This window comes from Clavispora lusitaniae, assembly GCF_014636115.1.
Source record: "Clavispora lusitaniae strain FDAARGOS_655 chromosome Unknown tig00000078_pilon, whole genome shotgun sequence".
Classification (NCBI taxonomy): domain Eukaryota; kingdom Fungi; phylum Ascomycota; class Pichiomycetes; order Serinales; family Metschnikowiaceae; genus Clavispora; species Clavispora lusitaniae.
The window spans coordinates 150,709-172,006 of record NW_027093977.1 but is presented as its reverse complement, the minus strand read 5'-3'; the positions used below and the strand labels follow the sequence as shown (position 1 = coordinate 172,006).

General features: G+C 42.6%; 10 protein-coding genes across 10 annotated transcripts; 5 read left to right on the top strand and 5 right to left on the bottom strand. All coding sequences in view use genetic code 12, as the record gives it.

Annotated features, from left to right (window-relative positions):
* Positions 1–166: 166 nt before the first annotated feature.
* MET2 (homoserine O-acetyltransferase) lies at positions 167–1,564 on the top strand (the record flags this gene model as incomplete). The annotated part of the gene is made up of 1 exon (XM_002616738.2): positions 167–1,564. One exon carries the CDS (start codon positions 167–169, stop codon positions 1,562–1,564), a length of 1,398 nt encoding a protein of 465 aa, XP_002616784.2.
* A 123-nt stretch (positions 1,565–1,687) lies between these two features.
* Positions 1,688–2,623, top strand: FOB63_002223 (uncharacterized protein; the record flags this gene model as incomplete). The annotated part of the gene is made up of 1 exon (XM_002616739.2): positions 1,688–2,623. One exon carries the CDS (start codon positions 1,688–1,690, stop codon positions 2,621–2,623), a length of 936 nt encoding a protein of 311 aa, XP_002616785.2.
* Positions 2,624–2,699: 76 nt separating this feature from the next.
* ZCF29 (Zcf29p) lies at positions 2,700–5,459 on the bottom strand (the record flags this gene model as incomplete). Its single annotated transcript, XM_002616740.2, has 1 exon — positions 2,700–5,459. The coding sequence occupies one exon, from the start codon at positions 5,457–5,459 to the stop codon at positions 2,700–2,702; it is 2,760 nt and encodes a 919-aa protein (XP_002616786.2).
* A 1,760-nt stretch (positions 5,460–7,219) lies between these two features.
* On the top strand, positions 7,220–9,292 carry FOB63_002221 (glucose-induced degradation complex subunit; the record flags this gene model as incomplete). Its single annotated transcript, XM_002616741.2, has 1 exon — positions 7,220–9,292. One exon carries the CDS (start codon positions 7,220–7,222, stop codon positions 9,290–9,292), a length of 2,073 nt encoding a protein of 690 aa, XP_002616787.2.
* Positions 9,293–9,384: 92 nt separating this feature from the next.
* PDI1 (protein disulfide isomerase) lies at positions 9,385–11,043 on the bottom strand (the record flags this gene model as incomplete). The annotated part of the gene is made up of 1 exon (XM_002616742.2): positions 9,385–11,043. The coding sequence occupies one exon, from the start codon at positions 11,041–11,043 to the stop codon at positions 9,385–9,387; it is 1,659 nt and encodes a 552-aa protein (XP_002616788.1).
* A 969-nt stretch (positions 11,044–12,012) lies between these two features.
* On the top strand, positions 12,013–13,734 carry FOB63_002219 (ferric reductase family protein; the record flags this gene model as incomplete). Its single annotated transcript, XM_002616743.2, has 1 exon — positions 12,013–13,734. The coding sequence occupies one exon, from the start codon at positions 12,013–12,015 to the stop codon at positions 13,732–13,734; it is 1,722 nt and encodes a 573-aa protein (XP_002616789.2).
* A 926-nt stretch (positions 13,735–14,660) lies between these two features.
* FOB63_002218 (uncharacterized protein) lies at positions 14,661–16,049 on the top strand (the record flags this gene model as incomplete). Its single annotated transcript, XM_002616744.2, has 1 exon — positions 14,661–16,049. The coding sequence occupies one exon, from the start codon at positions 14,661–14,663 to the stop codon at positions 16,047–16,049; it is 1,389 nt and encodes a 462-aa protein (XP_002616790.1).
* A 558-nt stretch (positions 16,050–16,607) lies between these two features.
* On the bottom strand, positions 16,608–18,059 carry EHD3 (mitochondrial 37S ribosomal protein mS47; the record flags this gene model as incomplete). Its single annotated transcript, XM_002616745.2, has 1 exon — positions 16,608–18,059. The coding sequence occupies one exon, from the start codon at positions 18,057–18,059 to the stop codon at positions 16,608–16,610; it is 1,452 nt and encodes a 483-aa protein (XP_002616791.2).
* Positions 18,060–18,542: 483 nt separating this feature from the next.
* FOB63_002216 (uncharacterized protein) lies at positions 18,543–20,042 on the bottom strand (the record flags this gene model as incomplete). Its single annotated transcript, XM_002616746.2, has 1 exon — positions 18,543–20,042. One exon carries the CDS (start codon positions 20,040–20,042, stop codon positions 18,543–18,545), a length of 1,500 nt encoding a protein of 499 aa, XP_002616792.2.
* Positions 20,043–20,312: 270 nt separating this feature from the next.
* On the bottom strand, positions 20,313–21,200 carry SEC62 (Sec63 complex subunit; the record flags this gene model as incomplete). Its single annotated transcript, XM_002616747.1, has 1 exon — positions 20,313–21,200. One exon carries the CDS (start codon positions 21,198–21,200, stop codon positions 20,313–20,315), a length of 888 nt encoding a protein of 295 aa, XP_002616793.1.
* Positions 21,201–21,298: the final 98 nt, after the last annotated feature.

Here is a 21,298-nt window from a genome sequence, read left to right as displayed (position 1 = left end):
CGCCTGGTGCTTCATGATTATTCATATTTTAGATTTGCAAAGTGTATACTCCTGACACGAAGAATAAGCTGAACTTATATTTTTGATAACCAATTAAACCAATAGAACTGGAGAGCAATTAATTACGAAATTGCCTGTTTCTTTCAAATCCATATTATTCGCAAGAATGTCGAATCCGATCTACAAAGATATCACCGAGGAAACAAATCGAACCAATCGATTCGCCGCTATGGTGCCTGGTCAGACAATTGTTGAGATCCCTGAATTCCAACTTGAATGTGGTGAAATGCTTCGGGACTTTCCCATTGCTTACAAAACGTGGGGAAGACTAAATAAAGATAAGGACAACGCTTTGCTTATTTGCCATGCACTCACCGGCTCTTCCGATGTGCTGGATTGGTGGGGTCCTCTTTTGGGTACAGGTCTAACTTTTGATCCTTCTCGTTTCTTTATCATTTGCATCAACTTTTTGGGCTCGCCATACGGCTCGTGTTCGCCTGTGTCTATTGAGAAGGCAACAGGGAAACCGTATGGACCAATGTTCCCTCTCGTCACAGTGAAGGACGATGTTGGCGTTCAGAAGCTAATCTTGGACTCATTGGGTGTGAAAAGTATAGCATGTGTTGTTGGTGGATCTATGGGTGGTATGGCTGCACTAGAGTATTCTTCCATCTACAACAATACGGGATATGTGAAATCCATTATTGCCTTGGCAACAGCTGCGCGTGCTAGTGCATGGTGCATCTCATGGAATGAGACCCAACGCCAATGCATTTTCAGCGATCCCAACTATGATGACGGTTATTATTATGAAACCCCTAATCTTAGTCCAAATGGCGGACTAAGTGCTGCACGTATGGCGGCGTTGCTTACGTATCGGTCCAGGAACTCTTTTGAAGCTCGTTTCGGTCGTAAGTTACCTGCGCAAACAAAACGGGGAGTCCAAGAGGAGAACGTGAGATTGCCCAAGAACAAAGAAGAGGAGAGGTGGCTCACACATAACGAAGGATCTAGATCTTCTCGAGCATCGTCCAGTACCTCTCTCGCGAATGCAACCGATAAGCCACAAACTTATTTTACTGCTCAATCTTACTTGAGATACCAAGGCGATAAGTTTGTGGCCCGTTTCGATGCAAACTGTTATATCTCCATCAGTAGAAAGCTCGATACGCATGATATCACTCGCGGAGCCATTGACCCAGATGAGTCCACCGAGGATCCACTTCCAAATTATCTTCGCACATTGAAGTTGCCTCACTTGATTATCGGAATCACTTCCGACGGCTTGTTCACGTATGGTGAACAACAACTTTTGGGGGAGTGTATCCCGAACAACTCTTTAAAGAGGTTGGACTCACCTGAGGGCCACGACGCGTTCTTGTTGGATTTCGAAATTGTGGACCGCTATTGCAGGGAGTTCTTGCACGAGCAATTACCCGAGTTTTATGACGATAAATCTGGAAAAGTGGAAGTCTTCAAAGATTGGGAAAACCATGTGGTTACAGTGGCCAATGGTGGAGAATCTGTATTTGGCGAGGCAGAAAAGAACATCACGAACTGGTGAATAGAATTATATTAGACATGCAAAAGCATCAGTAAATTATTCAGAGTAGAGTAAAAATTGTCATACTCATCACCCAGATGACCTTTGTTTCGGAAACGACTGAACTATACGTGCATATTCTACATGTTTGCATACACTACTGTTGGTGATGAGATGGACAACTTTCCCATGTATCAATTCCAAGAAAAAGGAGAAATAGAGCCGCTATATGAAAGGATCGATTATTTGAGCTTGATATCGGAATCCCCGGATATTAAAACGGTGGTGGAGAATATCTCTGGCCAATATTTTGTCTACAGAAGAAACGACTTCCAACAGATCTGGAAGCTTGTCAAGTACATAACAGATTCTGACTTCAAGCATTACTCCATAGAAGCAGCATCGGGAACAGACATTCTTTCCTGTCGTTCACAAGATGGCCATATTTCCCTCAATATTTCTCAAAGCACCATTCTCCAGAATAACTATGTTACAAGATACTTAAAGTTTACTAAAACTATTCCTGCCAAAAGTTCCCTACATCATGAAACACGTTACCATTGCCGTGTAAATGTGGATGAGAAGGCAAAGTGGAACAAAGATCTTGTTACTTTTATTTCCCAAACCTTTTCAAAGTGTAAAGTGGAGATATTGCTGGACATTGAACTTCCGTTTGAACTTGAACGCATCAGACCTACATTCATCCAAAAACAAATCGCTTCCCACTCGAACCTCAGTCCGCTTAATTATGCAGAGATTAATCATGAACTATCCGTTGATATGTATGAATACTTGTGTTTGTTACATGTCGATGGTCTTCCCAATAGAAGCGACGAACATGTCAAACTCACAAACATGTACGAAATCCCACAGGTTCCACTTTTGAGAGAGAATCCTGGTTTTTCTACGTTGTACTTAACTGTGGCTGCCGATGTGAACCCTTCCATTGTGTCTGCGTTGAGTGCTAACACTCATGTTTTATCTTTTTTTGCAAGAACCAGAACACATAATTTTATGGTTCTTCAATCCAGAAACTCCTATTTGTGGAAGGTAACTCAAGATAACAAAGAAATATGTTAAATTCTCAAAGAACGACTATGTACAGAGTCTCGCCGTTAATAACTCTTTTGTGACTAGCCTACTTGCACCAGCCATGTCATGTAGGTTTGTATTCACCTTGATAACTGTCAAAGATGATGTTAAAATCGTCGAGATTAAGATTGTAGTCAACATTGCCCAGTGCGATATGCTGCGGTGGGGGTTGACTATTATAAAGCACCGGTTTTCCCAAAAACGGTTTTACGGATAGCATCTGCATCCACCAATCATCAACTTCTGGATCAGTGACTAAAGGTATTGATCCTGAAGGTGTTCCTCCGCCGTTGGAAAAAATATCTCGAATGTCACTTGACGGAGTGTCCACGCGGAACTTGAGCGAGTCTTTAGATTGAACCTTATCTAGGGAATGCTTCATCAAGGCAACCATGTCTTCCAATATATCATTGTTGAAGGCCATTCTGGTCTCCTTCCCTTTGCACCAACTCAAATAAAATTCTGGATTTTCTCGAATCTTCTTCATTTTTCTCTGCGCTTTTAAACAACGCCAACTATAATAATACCTGTTACTCAAAGTAGAACAAATATCAAGGAAATAATTGAGACAAGCGCAAGAAAGATCATGGACTTCATTCAACAAATCATACCTCCGCTTATAACCTGAATCGCACAATAAGCTTCTCTCATGATTGTGCAGAGTCTCACACTCCAACATAGAAAAGCGACACCTCATCGAAACAGCCAATAGAACGATGAGACACTTATGCGTAAGAGTTTGAAGAGTTGGAGCAAAAGCAATGTCTGTGGAATCGCGAAACCAAACACTACTTTTCTCAGCATAACCATCATAAAACGGCAAAACAATGTTTAACGCAATGTTAAGCACCTTTTTAAGATAAAAATATGCCAAGTTGAGATCACCCAAACGTTCATAAAAATTGAAAAAGTGAAAGGAAACACATAATATGAAAAAATTCATCTGCATATATGTCTTGGACTCAATGGCGGCTGCCGCATCAACTGGTGTTAATTCAGTCTGTTCAAAAATCTCCGGTTTCAAATCATTCAAGTACTCAGCTTCCAATTTATCAAGGAGCTTACAGAAGCATGCAACATTCATTTGGTTACCTACCTTGGCAACTTTTGAAACCACTTGATGTAGTGGATCATAGAATTTGTCGAAGCGCCGTAATATCTTGACAGCATTTGACTCCACTTCAGTATCTCTGACATTCTCATTACCAGGTTCGTAATAAGGAGGGCTTGTATCAAAGTAATCCCTATTAGTACAAGGCGCTAGGCCTGTACTTATACTTTCCGTAATATCCAAATTTAACAAAAAATACCAGATTTTGCGACACAAATGGTCTGTCTTTTCGTCTCTAGCTCTCTGACCATAACGGTCAGGCTCACGATGAAGACCTAGACTAAGGGCAGTATTAACTAACATTGCAGTGTTAGCTTTTGCATTCGTGTCATCAGCACTATCACAATTTTCAGGCGCATAAATATAGTACAACTTAAGGTAGAGACAAAGCTGCAAAATTCGAAGGTTACTGTAGCGTAAAAAGCCAAACTGATGAAGACTCATTTGTGCAAGGTCCACTGAATCCATAGGGATTGGATTAGACATCAAAAACAGAACTTCTTCGGCCTCTTTAGTACTTTCTTGAGGATAAAGTCTAGCCTCATTGAGAGCCTCAGAGTTTTTGAAGAGTGAGAGATAACCAAAACGAAGCACAATAATGAGGAGGCCCATGTATATAGTGTCCATTTTTTGAGTTGTATAAATTTTGGTTATTTTCTCATGCTCTCTGCTGTCTGAACCGAGAAGACGAGCTATCTGAAGTTCGAAATCCGTCTGGTCGAGAAACGGAAAATAGACATATACACGAGCAAAAAAACGATCAATCAACATCCATAATACTTTCCTGGAGGGGATGAAAAGTAGAAGCTTTTCGACCATGTCCATATCATTGGGGATATCACCATCGTACACAGTGAGACCGACTAGTTTGGCCTTCTCGTGATATTTCTGAATATATTTTGGTTGATCCTCCTGCTTTGGACGGTATCCCATATCATGTGCGATGGATGACTCGTGGGCAAACTTATTCACAAATAGCACCTCGGATGGTTTAGAAGATGAATTATGGTCAAAAGTAAACGTATGATATCTGTGAAAATGCTTCAAGTGGTAGGTAAAAACATGCCGAAGCAAAGAGTCTGTGCTAACCAATGAAATCCACGTGAGTGGAGCATAGAAACGAGAGGCTTTCCCTTTAATATTCAAGAAAGGCGCACCTGGTCCGTGGAAAGAAAAAATCTCTTTCCGTGGAATAAAAGGATTTCTACCCCGTAAAAAGTGAAGATCATCACCACTAGCATCTCCACTGCCGCGCCATAAAGCGGCATCAACAATTGGGTCGGTTGGAGGAAGAACGACAGACTTCTCCAACAACAGGATTTTCTGTTTGAGCAACTCCAACTCTGAATGAACAGCGGGAATTGCTAATGTCAGTCCGTTTTCCAAGGCAAGCAGACCCGAATGGGCACTCGAGGAGGAACTATAGGGGTCACGAACGGCATAACTTCCAGGCGAAAACTGGCCATTCGCGCTGGATACGGCCATAACAGGATCCAGAACAGAGCGCGAAGCTGCATTCAAAGTGGAGTTCCCAGCAGAGCCGTCGCTAACCGATGTTCGGGAGTAAGGCAACAAGTCTTTTGAATATTCACAAACAGGGTTCGCGTACTTGACGCAAGTGGAGCACGGCGAACCCTTGTCGCAGCGCACTTTCCTGCGTTTGCAGAAGGTGCAAACAAACGTATTGCGGTTTCGCCGGCGAGGTTGGGACATCTTATGGAGACCCAAGGCTCGCTAGGGGGTAGGGGTAAAGATATATAAGTAGCAGTTAGTATGGGTTGAGTAATAGTGGCAAGCCTGTGTAGAGCGCGCGCTAATGCACTAGGCTGTAGTGCTTTTTGGGGTGGGCCTAGATAGACTGTTGTGGTCACGGAGAAAAGGTGGAAAACAACAGGATTTCCTTTTTTACCAGTTCTGTCCCCCTTTTTTTTTTTTTTTTTTTCCACAGTCAACCAAGATTTCTCTGTTTCATCAAGCAGCCGAACTACCTTTGCATTTCTGGGTCCAATTGCCTGCGCGTTTCGTTTTCGGAAGGGCCTGCCAATTCGATCTACTCTATGATGCATAATGCGTCTGACCCATGCTGGCCGTTGTATAGCGCCGTAAGCTCCTCTGCACTCATTCTGCGCAGGGCGGGTTAGGCGCACGGACGAGAGAGGTGCGCGGCGCCTGGGGTCAATTTCTTTTGACCCGTTTTCGCGAATGACAAGCCCCTATTGAGGTGCATTAGGTTTGCTCGCGTTGCAGCAGACGCAATGTAATGACCAACATCCTTCGACGCCATCACGCCTCAATAAGAGATCCCCTTTGCATTATTTTTCTTGCTTTCATCTTTCGAATGCATGGGTTGAACTACTACTCGGCCCGCACTATCCGCAATCGTACATCTCTGCGTGGGCGCTCCATTCTGCAGTCGGCGTCAGTACACCTTTGCCACCGTGAGCCGTGCGAGTTCGTACTTTTAGCCTGACCTGCGCAGCTTTAAATAGACAGCACATCCAATTGGGGACCTGATTCGATCAAGCCAAAGAGCACCTTAATGTTCACTTTGTGTGAGCAATGCAAGCTTTCTGCTATCATCTTTTAATGTTTTTTTTTTTCTTGATTTCCGTTCATGCCTTCTTTCTTCTCTTTCGCTTTCCTTTAGTTTTTAATCTCCCTTGGATTCGTTAGCTGATATCGCGTCTCAAGTCGGACACATGCACGTTTTGTCAGCACCAGTATCTTCATGTACAGGCACATGTAATCCAGTGGGGAATCCATCGAATCTGCAAAGGTAATAAGGTGCACGTCTTGGAAGCGAATAAAAGATGATGTAACACATCAAGAAAGGAATAACATGAATTTTCATCGCAGGGAGTAAGCAATCGCTGCCAATGCTTTGTCTCACCTAAATTAGAAGACCAGCGTAAAATCCATGTGGATTTACTCATTGTTGTCAAACAAAGTATGACTAATAGCAAATTTTTCTTCCCCACTGTCGATATTCTAGATCTAGATGTGTCCCTTCAAAACACATGCATGGAATAGGTCTCCTACATCGCCGTAAACTGGAGTTTAATGCCCATATTATCGTAATTTGTTATCCCCAACCAATCTTTGCACAGACAGGGTATCCGAGAACTTGCATATCTATTCCTACTGCCCGCTAACTGTTGCCCAAAAATGAAAGCTTAGCCTCAACATGCCACATGCTTAGCCTCAATATGCCACACGCATAGAATGGCTGCGCCTGTAAGCGGAACCGTCAAATCTCATATCTCCTAGCCATCTCCAAACAAAACACTGTAGCTATGTGTAAACATATAGAACAAAAAATCATACACAAAGCACATCGGTTTTCAACTTCACCATTAAGATTAGTATAGTTTGAAAAACTACCCTGTTTTGCTCTCAGTAGGCCGCGTCTTTATCGCAGAGGTACAGGTGTCCACCCCTTATCGCTACAATCTCAAGCATTCTTTCCTCTGTCCATGTCCAAGGAATTTCAGTTACAGCTAATACGCAAAACACTTAGCGAACTTGGCCAGTTCCTGGCTGTGGAAGAATTAGCGAAAAACTCTCCTCCTTCAGAATGGAAAGAGAACTCATTTTGGGTGCTTTCCACAGCTATAAAAGAGAATCTAGCTGTGGGAAACTATGCAGCTATCCTTTCACTATTCCTGTCTTCTCCTGATGAATTCACGTTTGATACCGCTCTAAGCTCTGCGTTGGAGCATATCTCATCCAGCCTTCGAAGTATCGCTCTTTATTTGACAACGAGAACACAGTTTTTGGAGAAGGTACTTCTGTGTGCTTTTGGGCACGAACCCGTTTCGGCACAAGATCTTGTTCATTTCCTTCAAAACCTGGTCGCATCAGCATATAACAAGCTTGACCTACTGGGATATTCTGGTCCGCTTGCATCAAAACTTACACGGGAAAAGGAAGGTTCTATATTATTACCTTTAACAATGACTAATCTTTCTCCCGAAAATGCAATTAAGGTGCTTGATCCCACAGTTGTACTCACAAAGGACCTGACTATGAATGACTTGGATACACCAAAGTTTTCTGCTTATGCACATTGTTTGCGAAACTCGTTGTTATCACTCTTACAAGAACTTTTCCAGCCCTTGAATACAAAGGATGGAAATCATTTCGAGATTCCTGACAATTGTCTTGCCGATTTGATTCATGATGCTCTACTTTACAGATCATCCCATAATATCTTCTATTTGCCGCCTAGAACTCAACCTTTAGATGCAAAGGATTGGCCTCTTCGCTTATTGGATTCTGGCTCCCAGCATGCTTCTAGGAATGATCTTCCCATTAGTCTCTTGCACACCCTTTCAGAGCACTCAGATGAGGTTTGGTTCACAAGGTTCTCCCCGCTGGGCCGTTTCCTAGCTACAGGATCTCTTGACGGTACATGTATCATATACGATGTTGTGAACGGATTTAAAGTGGTGGCTACGCTTGACGCTACGGCTGAAAACGAAGATCTTGTTTTTCTTGCTGGAAGCCATAAACCAGATCTCGATAAGAAGAAGGGTATCATATACTTATGCTGGGAACCTTATGAGCGGTACATTGTTACATGTTGTCTTGATACAGTGATTCGTATTTGGAAAATCGAGAACCTTCACATTCACAAACGTATGGCGACACCAGTGGGTGGCTCCAAACCTGCTTCCTTAGTGACTTGTTTTACTTTGGGAGAAAGAATGCGCACCTGGCCTTGTCAATTTCTTAACTACGAGAAAGAATTAAGCCCACACTTTATTGTTGGTTCTCCCGACAAAGTATTAAAGGTATTTGCAATAGATGGGTCAGAAGTTTTAGATTTTTACAGTGATGCAGATGAGTGGCTGGCGATATTGGAGCACCAACCATCTTCTGCTAGTGGTTCTATATCGTCTGCCAGTGAGACAGGTGAAACCAAATCGGAGACGCCGAAGAAAGAAGAGCTGTACACATCGAACAGCATAAGCCAATTCAATCGCATTAATGATTTTTCAATAACACCTAATGGCAAGGTCTTGATTACAGCAAATAACGACAAGCAAGTCCATTTCTACAAAATTCCAAACATGTTTGATCCAGCCGCAACCACAGCTTTGATCGCTCTGTTAACTCTTAATGGAAGATTGACATCCTGTTCCGTCTCTGCTAGTGGCCAATACCTCTTATTAAGTGTGGCCCCAGAAGAACTTCAAGTGTGGGATATATCGCCTCTACAAAAGTTTGAGAAACCATTTTTAAAGCAAAAATTTTTGGGCCAGAGCCAGGCGATATACATGGTTCGATCTTGTTTTGGATACTTAAAGACCTCCGATCGAAAAGAAGAATTGGTTTTAAGCGGAAGCGACGACGGTTACATTTATATTTGGAAACTCGAGACTGGACAGTTTGTGACACGAGTTAAAGGTCACCATGGGTTATGCAACTCAGTTGATTGGAATCGCTTCTACGTGCCGGAGGACTCGTCAGCCATTGACTATGGCACCTATTGGAGTTCCGTTGGTGATGATAAACTCGTCAAAATTTGGGGTCCCCTGTCTTAAGTTCAAGGTTTCCATTTCTACATATATTAAGTCATGGCTTAGAGCCATTGATTTTATTGATTAGGTAAGTACCTCAAAAATACAGGACACATTTACAACTCGTCGTGGTCAGCAGCAGATTCCTCTTCTTCAACATCTTCCTCAGCATCTTCAGCTTCTTGAAGAGCGGCTTCTCTAGCAGCCTTCAACTTTTCGCCATCAACATCGTTGACACCATGCTTCTTGATGAATTCCATCAAAGTCTCCAAATCTCTGGCATTTTCAAAGATAACATGTTCTCTCAAACCAGTGGCCTCATTGACCTTACCGTTGGCTGGGTAAAAAATGAGAGTTGGGTATCCTTCAATCATGATTGGCGTGTCAACATCGTTAAGAGTGTGGTCAACATTAGCGATAACCACCTTGGAGTCCTCGTCTTTCGAGCCATAAATTTCAGCCAATTCTTCCCAGATAGGAGCCAACTTCTTACAGTGGCCACACCATGGGGCATAGTATTTGATGAAAACGTCTTTAGAAGTGTCATTAAGAACGTCCATGTAGTTGTGGGCAACCAACTTAACGACGGCTTGCGCATTGACCTCTTCCTCAGTTGGCAATGGTTCGGACTTAACTATAGGCTCAACTTCACCGGCCAAAAACTTTTCAACGAAGTCAGAGATAACTTCAGTTGATGGGCCGCTTGGGTATTCAGTTTGGTTGATACCATACTTCTTACCGTTACTGTTGTTTTGCACAGCAAACAATGGAACGATCTCAGGGTCCATGTTCAAAATCTCAGCGTGACGGCCAAATTGAGAAGCATCCAAACCGACAAAGTTCATTTTGCCAGAGTATTTCTTGCCAAGTTTGGAGAAGAACTCATCAACTTCCTTTCTTTGTGCCTCATCATTGTAAAAGTAGTAACCCAATGGCAAGGTGGAAGCCATGTAAACCAAGTAAGTGTCTCTGTTGATGTCACCAAAGTATGGAACCTTGGCATTTTTGACCCAGTCATCAATATTCTCCTTGGAAAACTCACCGGAGAAGACTCTGGCATCGCTTAACTCATTAGGGTGCACAATCAAGTAAGAAGCGGATTTGGTGGAGATATCGGCGTCGAGCAACTTGTTAAGCTTCTTGATTTCAGCATCAGTTTCAACGGAGACAAATGTCATTTCACTTCTTTGAGAGGAGGCCAAGTCGTTGAAAGTTTCATTTTGAGCAACAGCAGATTTGTGGACAGCAGATGGGAAAACTTGAATCATGAATGGCTTAGTTTCAGATTTAGAGAGTTTGACAATCTCCTCCACATCAGAAACCTGCTGAACAGGAGGAAGAGATTGCTGGATCATGTATTCCACGATTCCATCTGCAGAACGAGGGCCATTGTAGTCAGATGGCTGGTTGTAAGCACCTCTCATAACCTTCAAGGTAGGGTATCCTCTGATCTGGTGTTGTTGACACAATGTCTCTTCTTCCGTACAGTCGACTTGTGCCACCTTGATCTTTGGGTGGGTCTCGTTCAAAATGTCAGCAGCCTTGGAGAGTTCTGGTCCCAACTGTTTACAGTAACCACACCATGGAGCAAAGAATTCAGTCAAGACCAATGGATTCTCGTCAAGGAAGCTTTTGAATTCCTTAGCGGTCAACTTGACAACAGCAGAGTTTGGGTCGGCAATAGCATCACCATCAGAAGGGCCACTAGCAGCGACAACAGACACAGTAGCAAGCACAGTAGCAAGAACTTGCGAAGAAAACTTCCAAAATTGCATGATATAGATATTAACTCAAGAAGAAGTAAAGAATCAAGTACGAAATTTGGGCGCGTATCGACCGAAATTAACACGGTGTAAGGTGCGGTGGCCAGTAAATCATCGTATGTGCAGTACGACATTACTAATACTTATTGCCCGCATTAAAGAAAAGATTAGCATTTGATTCACTTCCTTGAACCATGTATGGATGGTGTAGGGCATTTAGAATACACCGGGAGGCCATTATATAGGCGAATAGTTGATGTGAACGAACACGACAACGATGATGACAAGCACACCCGTACATCCCCTATCATCGATCAGCCCGCTTCGGAGATCTTCAGTGCTCCAAAAGAATCGGCGCTCATAAATGCACTAACAGTTTATGTACAGAGCAGCGAGGAATCAAGTTTAGTAAAAAGAAATAGTGAAAAATAGATTCGCGGAATTGATGCTAAAATGCAGATGGAGAATATTGCTCATATATTGCTCATGCTGAAACTGCTATCCTGTTGCAGTAGCGAGCAAATAACGAGGAGGATATCTACATGACAAATTGACAATGTTTTACTTGCCAAGATCACCTATTTCATTGTTGAACGATATGCGTAGAAGAAGTCTACCATTGTGCTTCAGGCGTTGATATGCAGATTGGGCCTGACAAAACCAGGCACGACTCAGGCACCACTGACGTATAAGAAAGACCGAATGAGGTAACGCAATTTGGCACTCGACCTATCAATGATCTATTTTATCGTCCGGTACTAATGTGGCTAGATAGACACATGGAGATGCGGGCGAGCAAAATACAATTAGTAAACGGTAGCGCGATCCGACTCGAGTGCAGAACATTATTCATTGCAGTTTGTGCGAGCTATTTTATATACCTAATTGGGCCATACGTTTTTTTTCCACCACATTTATAAATGTAAAGAGATTCGTAGCCTTTCATAACGTTTTTAAAAACAAGCAAACAAACACACAGCAATGAGAATCCTTTCGCTTTTATTTATTCTACTAGCATCTGTCCAAGGCTTGGTGGTGGTGGACTCAGATGTCGCTTCTGCTTGTATATACTACATGAAGCAGTTTGACTGGGGCTGCGGGAGTACAGGCCAGGGCATGAAAGCGTACATGTGTCGGTGTGCCAATGTGGACTGGTTGGGATCTGTTTCCCATTGTATTGCCGAATATGGTGAAAACCGTGGTAAAACTCGCCATGCCTGGCATCATGTCAGAACAAGATGCATACAAAAAGCTGACCTATACTATTCCGTGGACGAACTAGAAGCTTATTCAGAGAATGCTACGCAATACTTGAAACAACCAACGGCAATGGATGCCATGAAACAGGTTTACCACCCTCTCGGGGTTAATGAAAGTGCCTTTGGAGTGTACTTGCGCAGTTTCCGCCAAATCAATCATCACGTATACAAGAGTCAATGGCTTGGATGGGGGCTTGTATTTTATTGGGCTGCATTGGTTGTTATTTACACTCTTGCCAATTTATCATGGAAATTATTCCGCTTCAACTTATTTGGCAAGACTCTTTCTCAAATCCACCAAAAGTACCTTTGCCAGGATATTGGCCTCTTTGGATTGAACCGCCTTAATGTCATTGTGATGTTTCTTTCTCTAGTGCAAACTGTGCTATCTACTGCATTGTCCTACACTGTGGAGCTTCCCAATGTTTATATGACACAGAGCTACTTCCTCACTCTTGATTTGATTGGTTATAGAAGTGCTATTCTTTCTTTCTCTTTAATGCCAGTGTGCTACATTTTTGGTCTTCGGAATAATCCATTTACGTGGATGACAGGCCTTCCACAGGCAGAGTTCATCAAATATCACAAATTTGTGGCATTGATCTTTTCTTTAGAGGCTTTGGTGCATTCCTCCATTTGGACTGCTTATGCGATTCGTTCTGATGGCTACAAAGTATGGGCCGTGGACGACTACTGGCGCTGGGGAATTGTGGGTACCGTATTATTGTTTTTGATGATTGGACAAAGTATCCGCATTGTGCGTTCTGCAATCTATGAGACCTTTTTATTTGTGCACAAGATCTTTGGATGGTTGTTTATTGTTTCAATGTGGTACCACTGTAACATCTTGGGCTGGATGGGATGGGTTTATTCCCTTATCGCCCTCGTTGCATATGACCGAGTCATGCGTCTCTTCAAGACGTTTGTCATTAATAGAGGCTATGTCCGGATACGTGTTTCGGTGATTGACTCTCGTGTTTTGAAAATTACCATCCCAAAACCATCTCTCTTTGATGTTGCCTATGAACCGGGAACTTATTTGTACATGAGTTTTTACCATTGGCCAATCTGGTACCAGTGTTGGCAATCGCATCCATTCAGTATCTTATCTTCTCCAGTCGAGGCGGAGAACCACATTACAGTCTATGTTCGTGTCAAGAAGGGAAATACCAAGTCTCTCTCGACACTTAAAACTGATGAAAAAGGAAACGTGTATATGTGGGCCCTCATTGAAGGTCCTTATGGAGAGAAAGCTGAGCACTTTGGTGATAATGATGCCGTTGTTGGAATCAGTGGAGGCATGGGTGTATGTAGCATTCTTCCCGCTTTCTACAACAATAGCGCCATTTCGCGTCTTTACTGGGTGATCAACAATCCTGACGAGTTAGAGATCTTTGAAGCGCGACTGATGAAAGTTCAATTCTTTCCGAAGGCAAAGAGTTAGTCGTCTAATGGTTAAGACTATTGCCTTTTAAGCAATCCGTGCTGATTTGGACTACTTGGCGGATCATGGTTGTGATGTTCGCGTATTCTTAACTCATTCGGTTTCCAAGGAGGATAGCATACTGCTTGAGAAAATGGCACCATATCTTACGTTGCTAGAGCAACGTCCCGATGTGGGCCAGTTTGTTGCAGAGGCAGTTCAGCTTGCTCATGAGCTGGGAAAAACAAACTTATCTATTTTGTCGTGTGGTCCTGGCCACATGGATCTGCAAATCAAGCACAACGTTGGGAAGCAGATTAAAGTGGGACTGGATCTTTCGATCAGATATATTCTGGAAAACAGCCAATGGTGAAACTAATGCAACATGACCATAACAAAAATATAGACGAGTTATTATGAACATAAAAAATATATTGAAGACAACTTCCCGATGATGATGTCATACGACCTAGTGTTCTATATGCTTCACGCAATATAAAGTGATGAAGGTGAATTGGAAGTACATTAATACCCCCTGAACTAATTGTCACTTGAACTATAGTAGCATCCAGTAAAGCACACCACCTTCGAAATTCTACAGCAACTTCCGGCTCATTAATTAAATAATTTGCTCTTCGATCCCAAAATTTTTACCTCTCTTTAATGAATAACTTTACCCCAAATTACCATGTTTACCTTTTGTCCCACCTAATGTGAAAGTGACAGGTCGCATCGAATAGACAACCCAACCGCATTTCTGTTCCTCTAAATTTTTTTAGTCTACATATCTTAAATATGAGAGCCCTTCACGCTTGCATCCGATTCTTTTGTTGTTCTTGTAGTCTTCTGTCTTATCAATTGCTTCAACTGCTTCGAAAGCGCGCATCCGTGCACCATATTTCTCTGGTTAAAAACTGAACACACAATATATCTGTATTCCATTGATCATGGCTACAAGTCTCCCCGCGGTTGTTATTGATAACGGAACGGCCACCACGCGTGCCGGTTTTGCCCTGGAAGATATCCCCTCTGTTGTTTTCGATTCTAATTATCTGGTGGACGAAAATGGAAATGTTCTCGTGGGTGAGCACAACATCAACACGCGCCCCGACCTTGAAGTTATGACTTTGCTCGACAATGGTTTGATCTACAATTTTGATCACATTGAGCGCAATTGGGAACATGTGTACAAAAGTTTGGATAGCGGTAATGGCGCCGACCCAAAAGAGCATCCATTAATGATGACTGAACAAACGTGGAACAGTGCGAAAAACAGGGCAAGCACAGCACAAATTGCTTTTGAAAACCTCCAAGTGCCCTTGTTTTCCTTGGTAAAGTCTCCATTAGCTCAGCTCTATCACATGGGTCGCTCTACAGGCTTGGTGGTGGACGTGGGGGCTGGAGTTGCTAGTGTTACACCAATTTTGGATGGTGTCATTCAACATAAATCCTCTTTCCATTCGAAATACGCGGGCGACTTCGCTAACTTACACGCTTTACGCAGTTTGGAAGCTAAGTTGGGCTACGAGACTACACAACTTGACTATACGCGCTTATTACCGAAGAAGTTTCTTTCGGGTACAGTAAGTCTGTCGTTTAAGCTGTATCATGTTACGCACAATCTTTTGCACAGCTTTAAGCAAACAATGCTCTATGTGAGCGAACCGCCAATTGGAATAGCTCCTGCAAATCAGTATTACCTGCAGCCACAACACCAACATCCGGGTTCTTTCCAATTACCGGACGGCACAAATGTTCCATATTCAGATCTGGAGCTTCTTGCTGTGACAGAGCCACTTTTTGTGCCACATGTGTACAAATTACCAGGCGTCAATATTCCTGATCCGGCTTTTGACAAGGCTGGCACGCATGGAATCTCAAATTTGGTTTTGTTCGCCATAAAAAACTTGGAGATGTCATTCTTGTCAAATAGTGATAGCCAGAATGCCAATGCTAATGCGCGCTTCAATGAAATTTTGAGACAATTGTTTTCCAACACCTTGGTAACTGGTGGAGGTTCTCTTATTTCAGGCTTCACTGACAGGCTCTGTGGGGATCTCAGCCGTTCAGCTCCACTGGTTTTACCGAACTATCTTGTCACCGGCTCTTACAAGTTGTATATCAGCCCCTTGAGAAACCATTCGTCAAATGATATCAACGACACATTTGATAAACAGTTTGGATCATGGTTGGGCGCAGCTAATTTGGCGAACATGCTCAATGAAGTCGTAGAGGAAGAGGGAGCAAATGTCAATATTGCCCTAGACAACTGGTTTATCTCCAAGGCTGATTATGAGGAGCTCGGTGAAGATTTGATTGTTGAAAAGTTCAAGTAGATGTATAATAGACTGAGGATGTGAATTAACAAACCTTTAAATTGAAAAACCAACAATAAAAGCAATTATCCGACAACATGCACTTAGGTAACCTGCTTAGAATCTTTCTCGCCAAGGCAATGATGATGCTCCGAACGAAGAGTAGATAGACAACATCGTTCATTCTAATTATAGGTTCAAATGTTTAGTCTTGACCTTCTTTGCAATATTTATCGGTAAACTTACCAGATCATTTCCTACCTTCGGAATTATTAATTTATAGCAAAGGTACAAACTTGGGGTCTAAAAGTTTTTCCATTCTATTCAGCGTCTATAAGACAATGTTCGACATAGAGAATGGTCCCATTATACAAAGTTAGACTAGTAAATGCAATTATTCTTTGCAACGTCATTGAGGGTATCAACTGCTTTATAACAGGAAATCATTCTGGATTACAATAGTATCCTCGACAAAGCGTCTAGTATTACTCCTCAGTATTCTCTGAAAAGTGGGACAACCTTTTACACGCCATCGAACGTTTTACTTTTAGTGCCGTTCTCAGCTATATCCTATTTACATTATCCCTTCCATGAAACGTACTTGTTGTCGTACTTGGAAGCTTCTCCATGTATGGCAAGGGTTCTCCTCACTTTTTCTTCAACGCCCAATTTGTTACCAGTGGAACTCTTGAAATGCTTTACAACCTCACTTGGAGTAGGCAAGTAAGATCTGTTGGATCCGTCCCTTCCAGTAATGTAATTTTCGATTTGCCCATTTTTAGGCAAGCCCATGTTGAACACGTATTCGATGAAGTTAACACCAAAAAACTTTTCTAAAAGAGGGGAAGGGAGTTTCGCAGAGTGAATCGATGGAGAAATCAACTTGGAAACGCGAGAGGGGTCAAACGGAGTCCATTCAGGCAAGTTAGGGGTTTTAATCTTATCAATAAGTTTATGCTTGACACCCTTGACGAAATCATTCTCCTCGAGCTTGGCATTCATCATGTTGGTTGCGGTGATCATTTCTGTCTCCAATTGGGCACGAATAGAATTCTTAGAGCCCTTCTTCATTAATTGGAATGCCACGCGAACGCAAGTGGGAGACTTTGCTGACAAGCGTTCGAAGGTTGTTGTGCCAAAGTCAGTTCCAGCATTCTTGAATGTATCAAGTGCTTCTTCGAAAGTCTCATGCGAGAAGGCTTTATTAATCAATGATACTTCTTCGTCCGATAAGTGAAATTTGTACAGTTCAGGTAATTTGGATTCGGCGAATTCATTAATCACAGAATTCACCTGCGCAAAGTAATCCTTCTGGTTCTTTAAAACCGATGCGTCGTCTGGAGAACCATTGATAACTGGAGGGTTCAAGTTCGACAAACGCTTCACGAGATGTTGCAATCTTTCGGAAGGAATGTAATGTGTAGCAAAGCCAGCCATATACGCATCCATACCAGATAAAACCTCACCCGTTAAGGCATAATAGTATCCCAAGTGATCATCTAATCTTGGCAAGAAAAAGGTAGTCCCCACATCTGGGAAAAAGCCTATGTCCATTTCTGGCATGGCCAATTTTGTTTTTTCTGTAGCAATACGGAAAGGCGCATGGACAGAAAGACCAACACCGCCACCCATCGTGATTCCATCCATGAGCGCAATGTATGGCTTCGAGTAAGTTGCAATCAAATAGTTCATATTGTATTCCTTTTGAAAAAAGTCCAGGGCATAAGCTGCATTGCCCTTTAACACCTGAGCGGCACATTCTGCGACATCTCCACCGGCACAAAGTGCTTTAGGCGAGTTAGAAGTGAGTATCACCAAATTGCAAACATCCAGCTTAGCATATTCAGATAAACGAGGGACAATTTTCGTCACCATCGAGGTGTTGAGCGAGTTGAGCTTTTTTGTTCTGTTCAATGTGATGACGCGAGCCATGTTCTCATTGTGAAACAAGACATCGTCTGCAGCGTACCCGGTAGACGCCATTCTGGTAGTTTTTAAGAAACGGAGGGCCGAACGCTTCGAAGATAACATGGCGGACTGGAGAAAGTCAGGGGGGTTTATATAGAGATGCTAATTCCGGGGGTATGCGTAACCTTTGAGGGGAAGGTGAAAGTTTTTTTGGCTGCGCGCACGCTGGAGAAAGGAAATCCGGGGGAGCTGACATGTGCGGAAGAATGGAGACTGGATTCAAGAGTACTTCGAGTCATTAATGCTTGGCTTGTATAATGTGCACCATGAGTGGAATTTAAAATACTGGGCTGCTTAGTTATATTGGTCTTTGGATTGATAGCATCATATCACGGCGTTCAATGCTGTACATCAATGTTGCAACTCATTTTGTCTCATAGTTATGTGGCTGGGGTCTTTCAGATATTTATACTAAGCCACTAGGAGTGACATTGGTGGTGGCAGTCCTTATGTCAGTAAAGCCTACAGAGTATAACCTGTAATAGTATGTTCTCTTATTTTCTTGACTACCTCACTCTTCCATGGACATGCTCCTCCTTATGCATATCATACACATAAACTGTTCAGAGACAATAAACCACATTCTTCTCTCTCGCTGCTTGGTTTCGGTAGGCGGTAATGGTAAAGTGTTCCCGTGTTATAAGAGGCCAACATCACAACACCTTGGGCTCCAAAGCCAATTTCAACATTCTTGTGTCTCAGGTTGGCACTGGGTACGTATTCGGGCAATTTGATGAAAGCAAACGATCGGCGAGGTGCCTCCCAAATTAAGTTACCCAAGTACTCACGATATGGGAGCTTCTTGACTATCCGCTTTGTATATTGGTTGTTTAATAGTTTTGCTGATTTTTTGAGCGCCAGGAAATATGAGGCAGGTTCTTCTCTCTCTCGTTCTTCCGCTGGTTTCAGGAGAAGAAGATTCGCCAAGTTTTCATTCAAATCTTCCAGAGAGCGCCCGTTTTCATCCTCCTCTGCTGTCGAATCAGCGTCGTCTTCTTGTTCCGAACGATCGCCATTCCCCACTTGCGTGTTTTCATGGACAGTGAAGAAATGAATTGTATTGCTATCGGATGCGCAACCCAATATGGTAGAGCTTGAATTGAATCGAAGTGTGCTTATTCTCGTCACATTATGTCCCCGCCGAAGATTGATCACCTGGGCAATCTTGAGTTTACCATATTCAACGACGAAGTCGGAATCTAAATGACATACACGGATTATAGTACCCTTCGTCGAAGCTGTGGCAATATATTTGCTTTCAGAGGATATGGCTATGCGTGCGATGGCAGTATCATGGGCTTTGTAGACAAGAAGTGGTTTTAGATTCAAAGTATCATACACCAATACCCACCCTTGCGAGTCCTTCTGTAAATCTTCCAACGTAATTCCTTCTATGCTAGAAAGCAAAGACAGCGAGTTCTTTTGCGTAAGTTCGATTAAAGTATCCAAAGAGTTTGCGACTGTAGAATCACTTGGTCGAAGAACTGGTGTTCCAGGTTGACTAGAGTTGTTTTGTGATGAGGTACTATCAGCATTCAAAATATCGCTATTATCATTCAAGACCAGTATCGGAAGGATCAAATAAGAGCTATCATCTGCACTAAGGTCTGCGATCACAGGGTTAGGCATAGCATCGTCCCCATTTCTCTTGTAAGCATTAACTTCGACCACTTTGACAAGACGGATACTGCTCAAATCATAAATGTAAATTTGACCAACTTCCAAAAACACCACGAGTCTTTTGCGGTTAACCATCAAATCCACTATACCCAGAGGGAAATTGAGTTCGCATATCTTCATGTTAGTTTTCAAGTTCATTACTTTGAGCACACGATTTCCCATTGAAGATTGGGTATCTGGAACAATTATAGTTAAGGATGTGGAGAATAACATTCGAAGAAATGCCGTGGGACACTTCTCCTTGTCTTTAGATGACAGGACATAGAATTCACCAAAAGGGTCGCAGTTGAAGATTCGATGATCTTCATCCGTAGACATCAGTAAACTGGTGAAATTCTGGTTGAAAGACAAGTCGTTTATACCCATTTTTCTTGACTTGTGTTTTCGTTGAAGGTGTGTCCACAAGGGAAGTTTACTACTATTACTTGCGTTCGCAATCTGGGGAAACGGATTATACAGTATGACTACAGTGTAAAAAAGTACATCACACATGAATGAACCATAACTCCCTTGCCATGTAAGAATATTACAGTTGCATGGTTAAAGAGAGAGAGATGATCTAAATTCTTTGTCGTCCATTTATACAAAAGTAGACACATGTTTGTTAGGTTCTCTATTTATCGTTAAGTCACCTTTCTATTCGTCGACTTCTTCCAAAGTAACTGCCCGTTTCTTGGCAGAGGTTGTTGTCTTTTCTGCCCCAGAAACAGAAGCTGTGGAAGGTTCATCAGTAACCTCTTCGATTTTGGGCTGTTTTCTCTTACTCTTTTTCGCTTTCTTTGCTCCCGCTGGCTCAGCCCATCCGTACAAAGGTACAAAACTCTCGAAAAATCCACAGTCTTCAAACAAGTTAGGATATAACCAGAAGGCTTGAGGCATGGTCAAGTAAGTCACGACAAAGATAATCAAACGAATAAATGCCATGACAAAAAACAATCCCAAAAGACACAAGCACGCCATTGAAAGGTACCACACGCCAACCCTCATAAACCTAGGCCACAATGGGAAAAGAACAACAGTAAAGACACCCGCAAGCATCAAAAATCCATACAACATCATATAAGGGTTGGGTTTCTGATAGATCCAGCCGTAATAAGCGTTTGGCTCCAAAACAGCCTTTTGTGTTGGACGCAACGTAGGCTTCTCTCTATTTGGTTTCCATCCCTTGACTGCCTTGATTTCGTCGTAGTGCAACTTTTCCACAGGTATCAAAAGCCTATTCTGAATCATCAAAACGAACAACTTGGCGGCATCCTGCTCATTATTAACAGGGATCAACTCATTCTTGGGATTGCTAGACTTCTTCTTGTACTCTTCACTCAACAAAGCACGAACAAACCGCTTGTAACGGAAAAACTGGACGTCTTCTGAGTTGTTCAACAAACCTGTTCGGTTCTTTAGAAGCTTGTGGTCACGAACAAAATTAGCCACTCTCATCACCACAGGTGAACGCTCTTGTGATACTTGCACTGGGGTGCCCTCATCAGGAGAGACACCAGATCCGGGAGGAAGGGGCGACGCCATTTGTGTCAGACAGAATGGATTACTTTTCTGGTCAAACGTGTCTCGATCTGCCAGTGAGCTGGTGTACGGGTGTAAAGTCCAAGCTTTTATCGCAGACG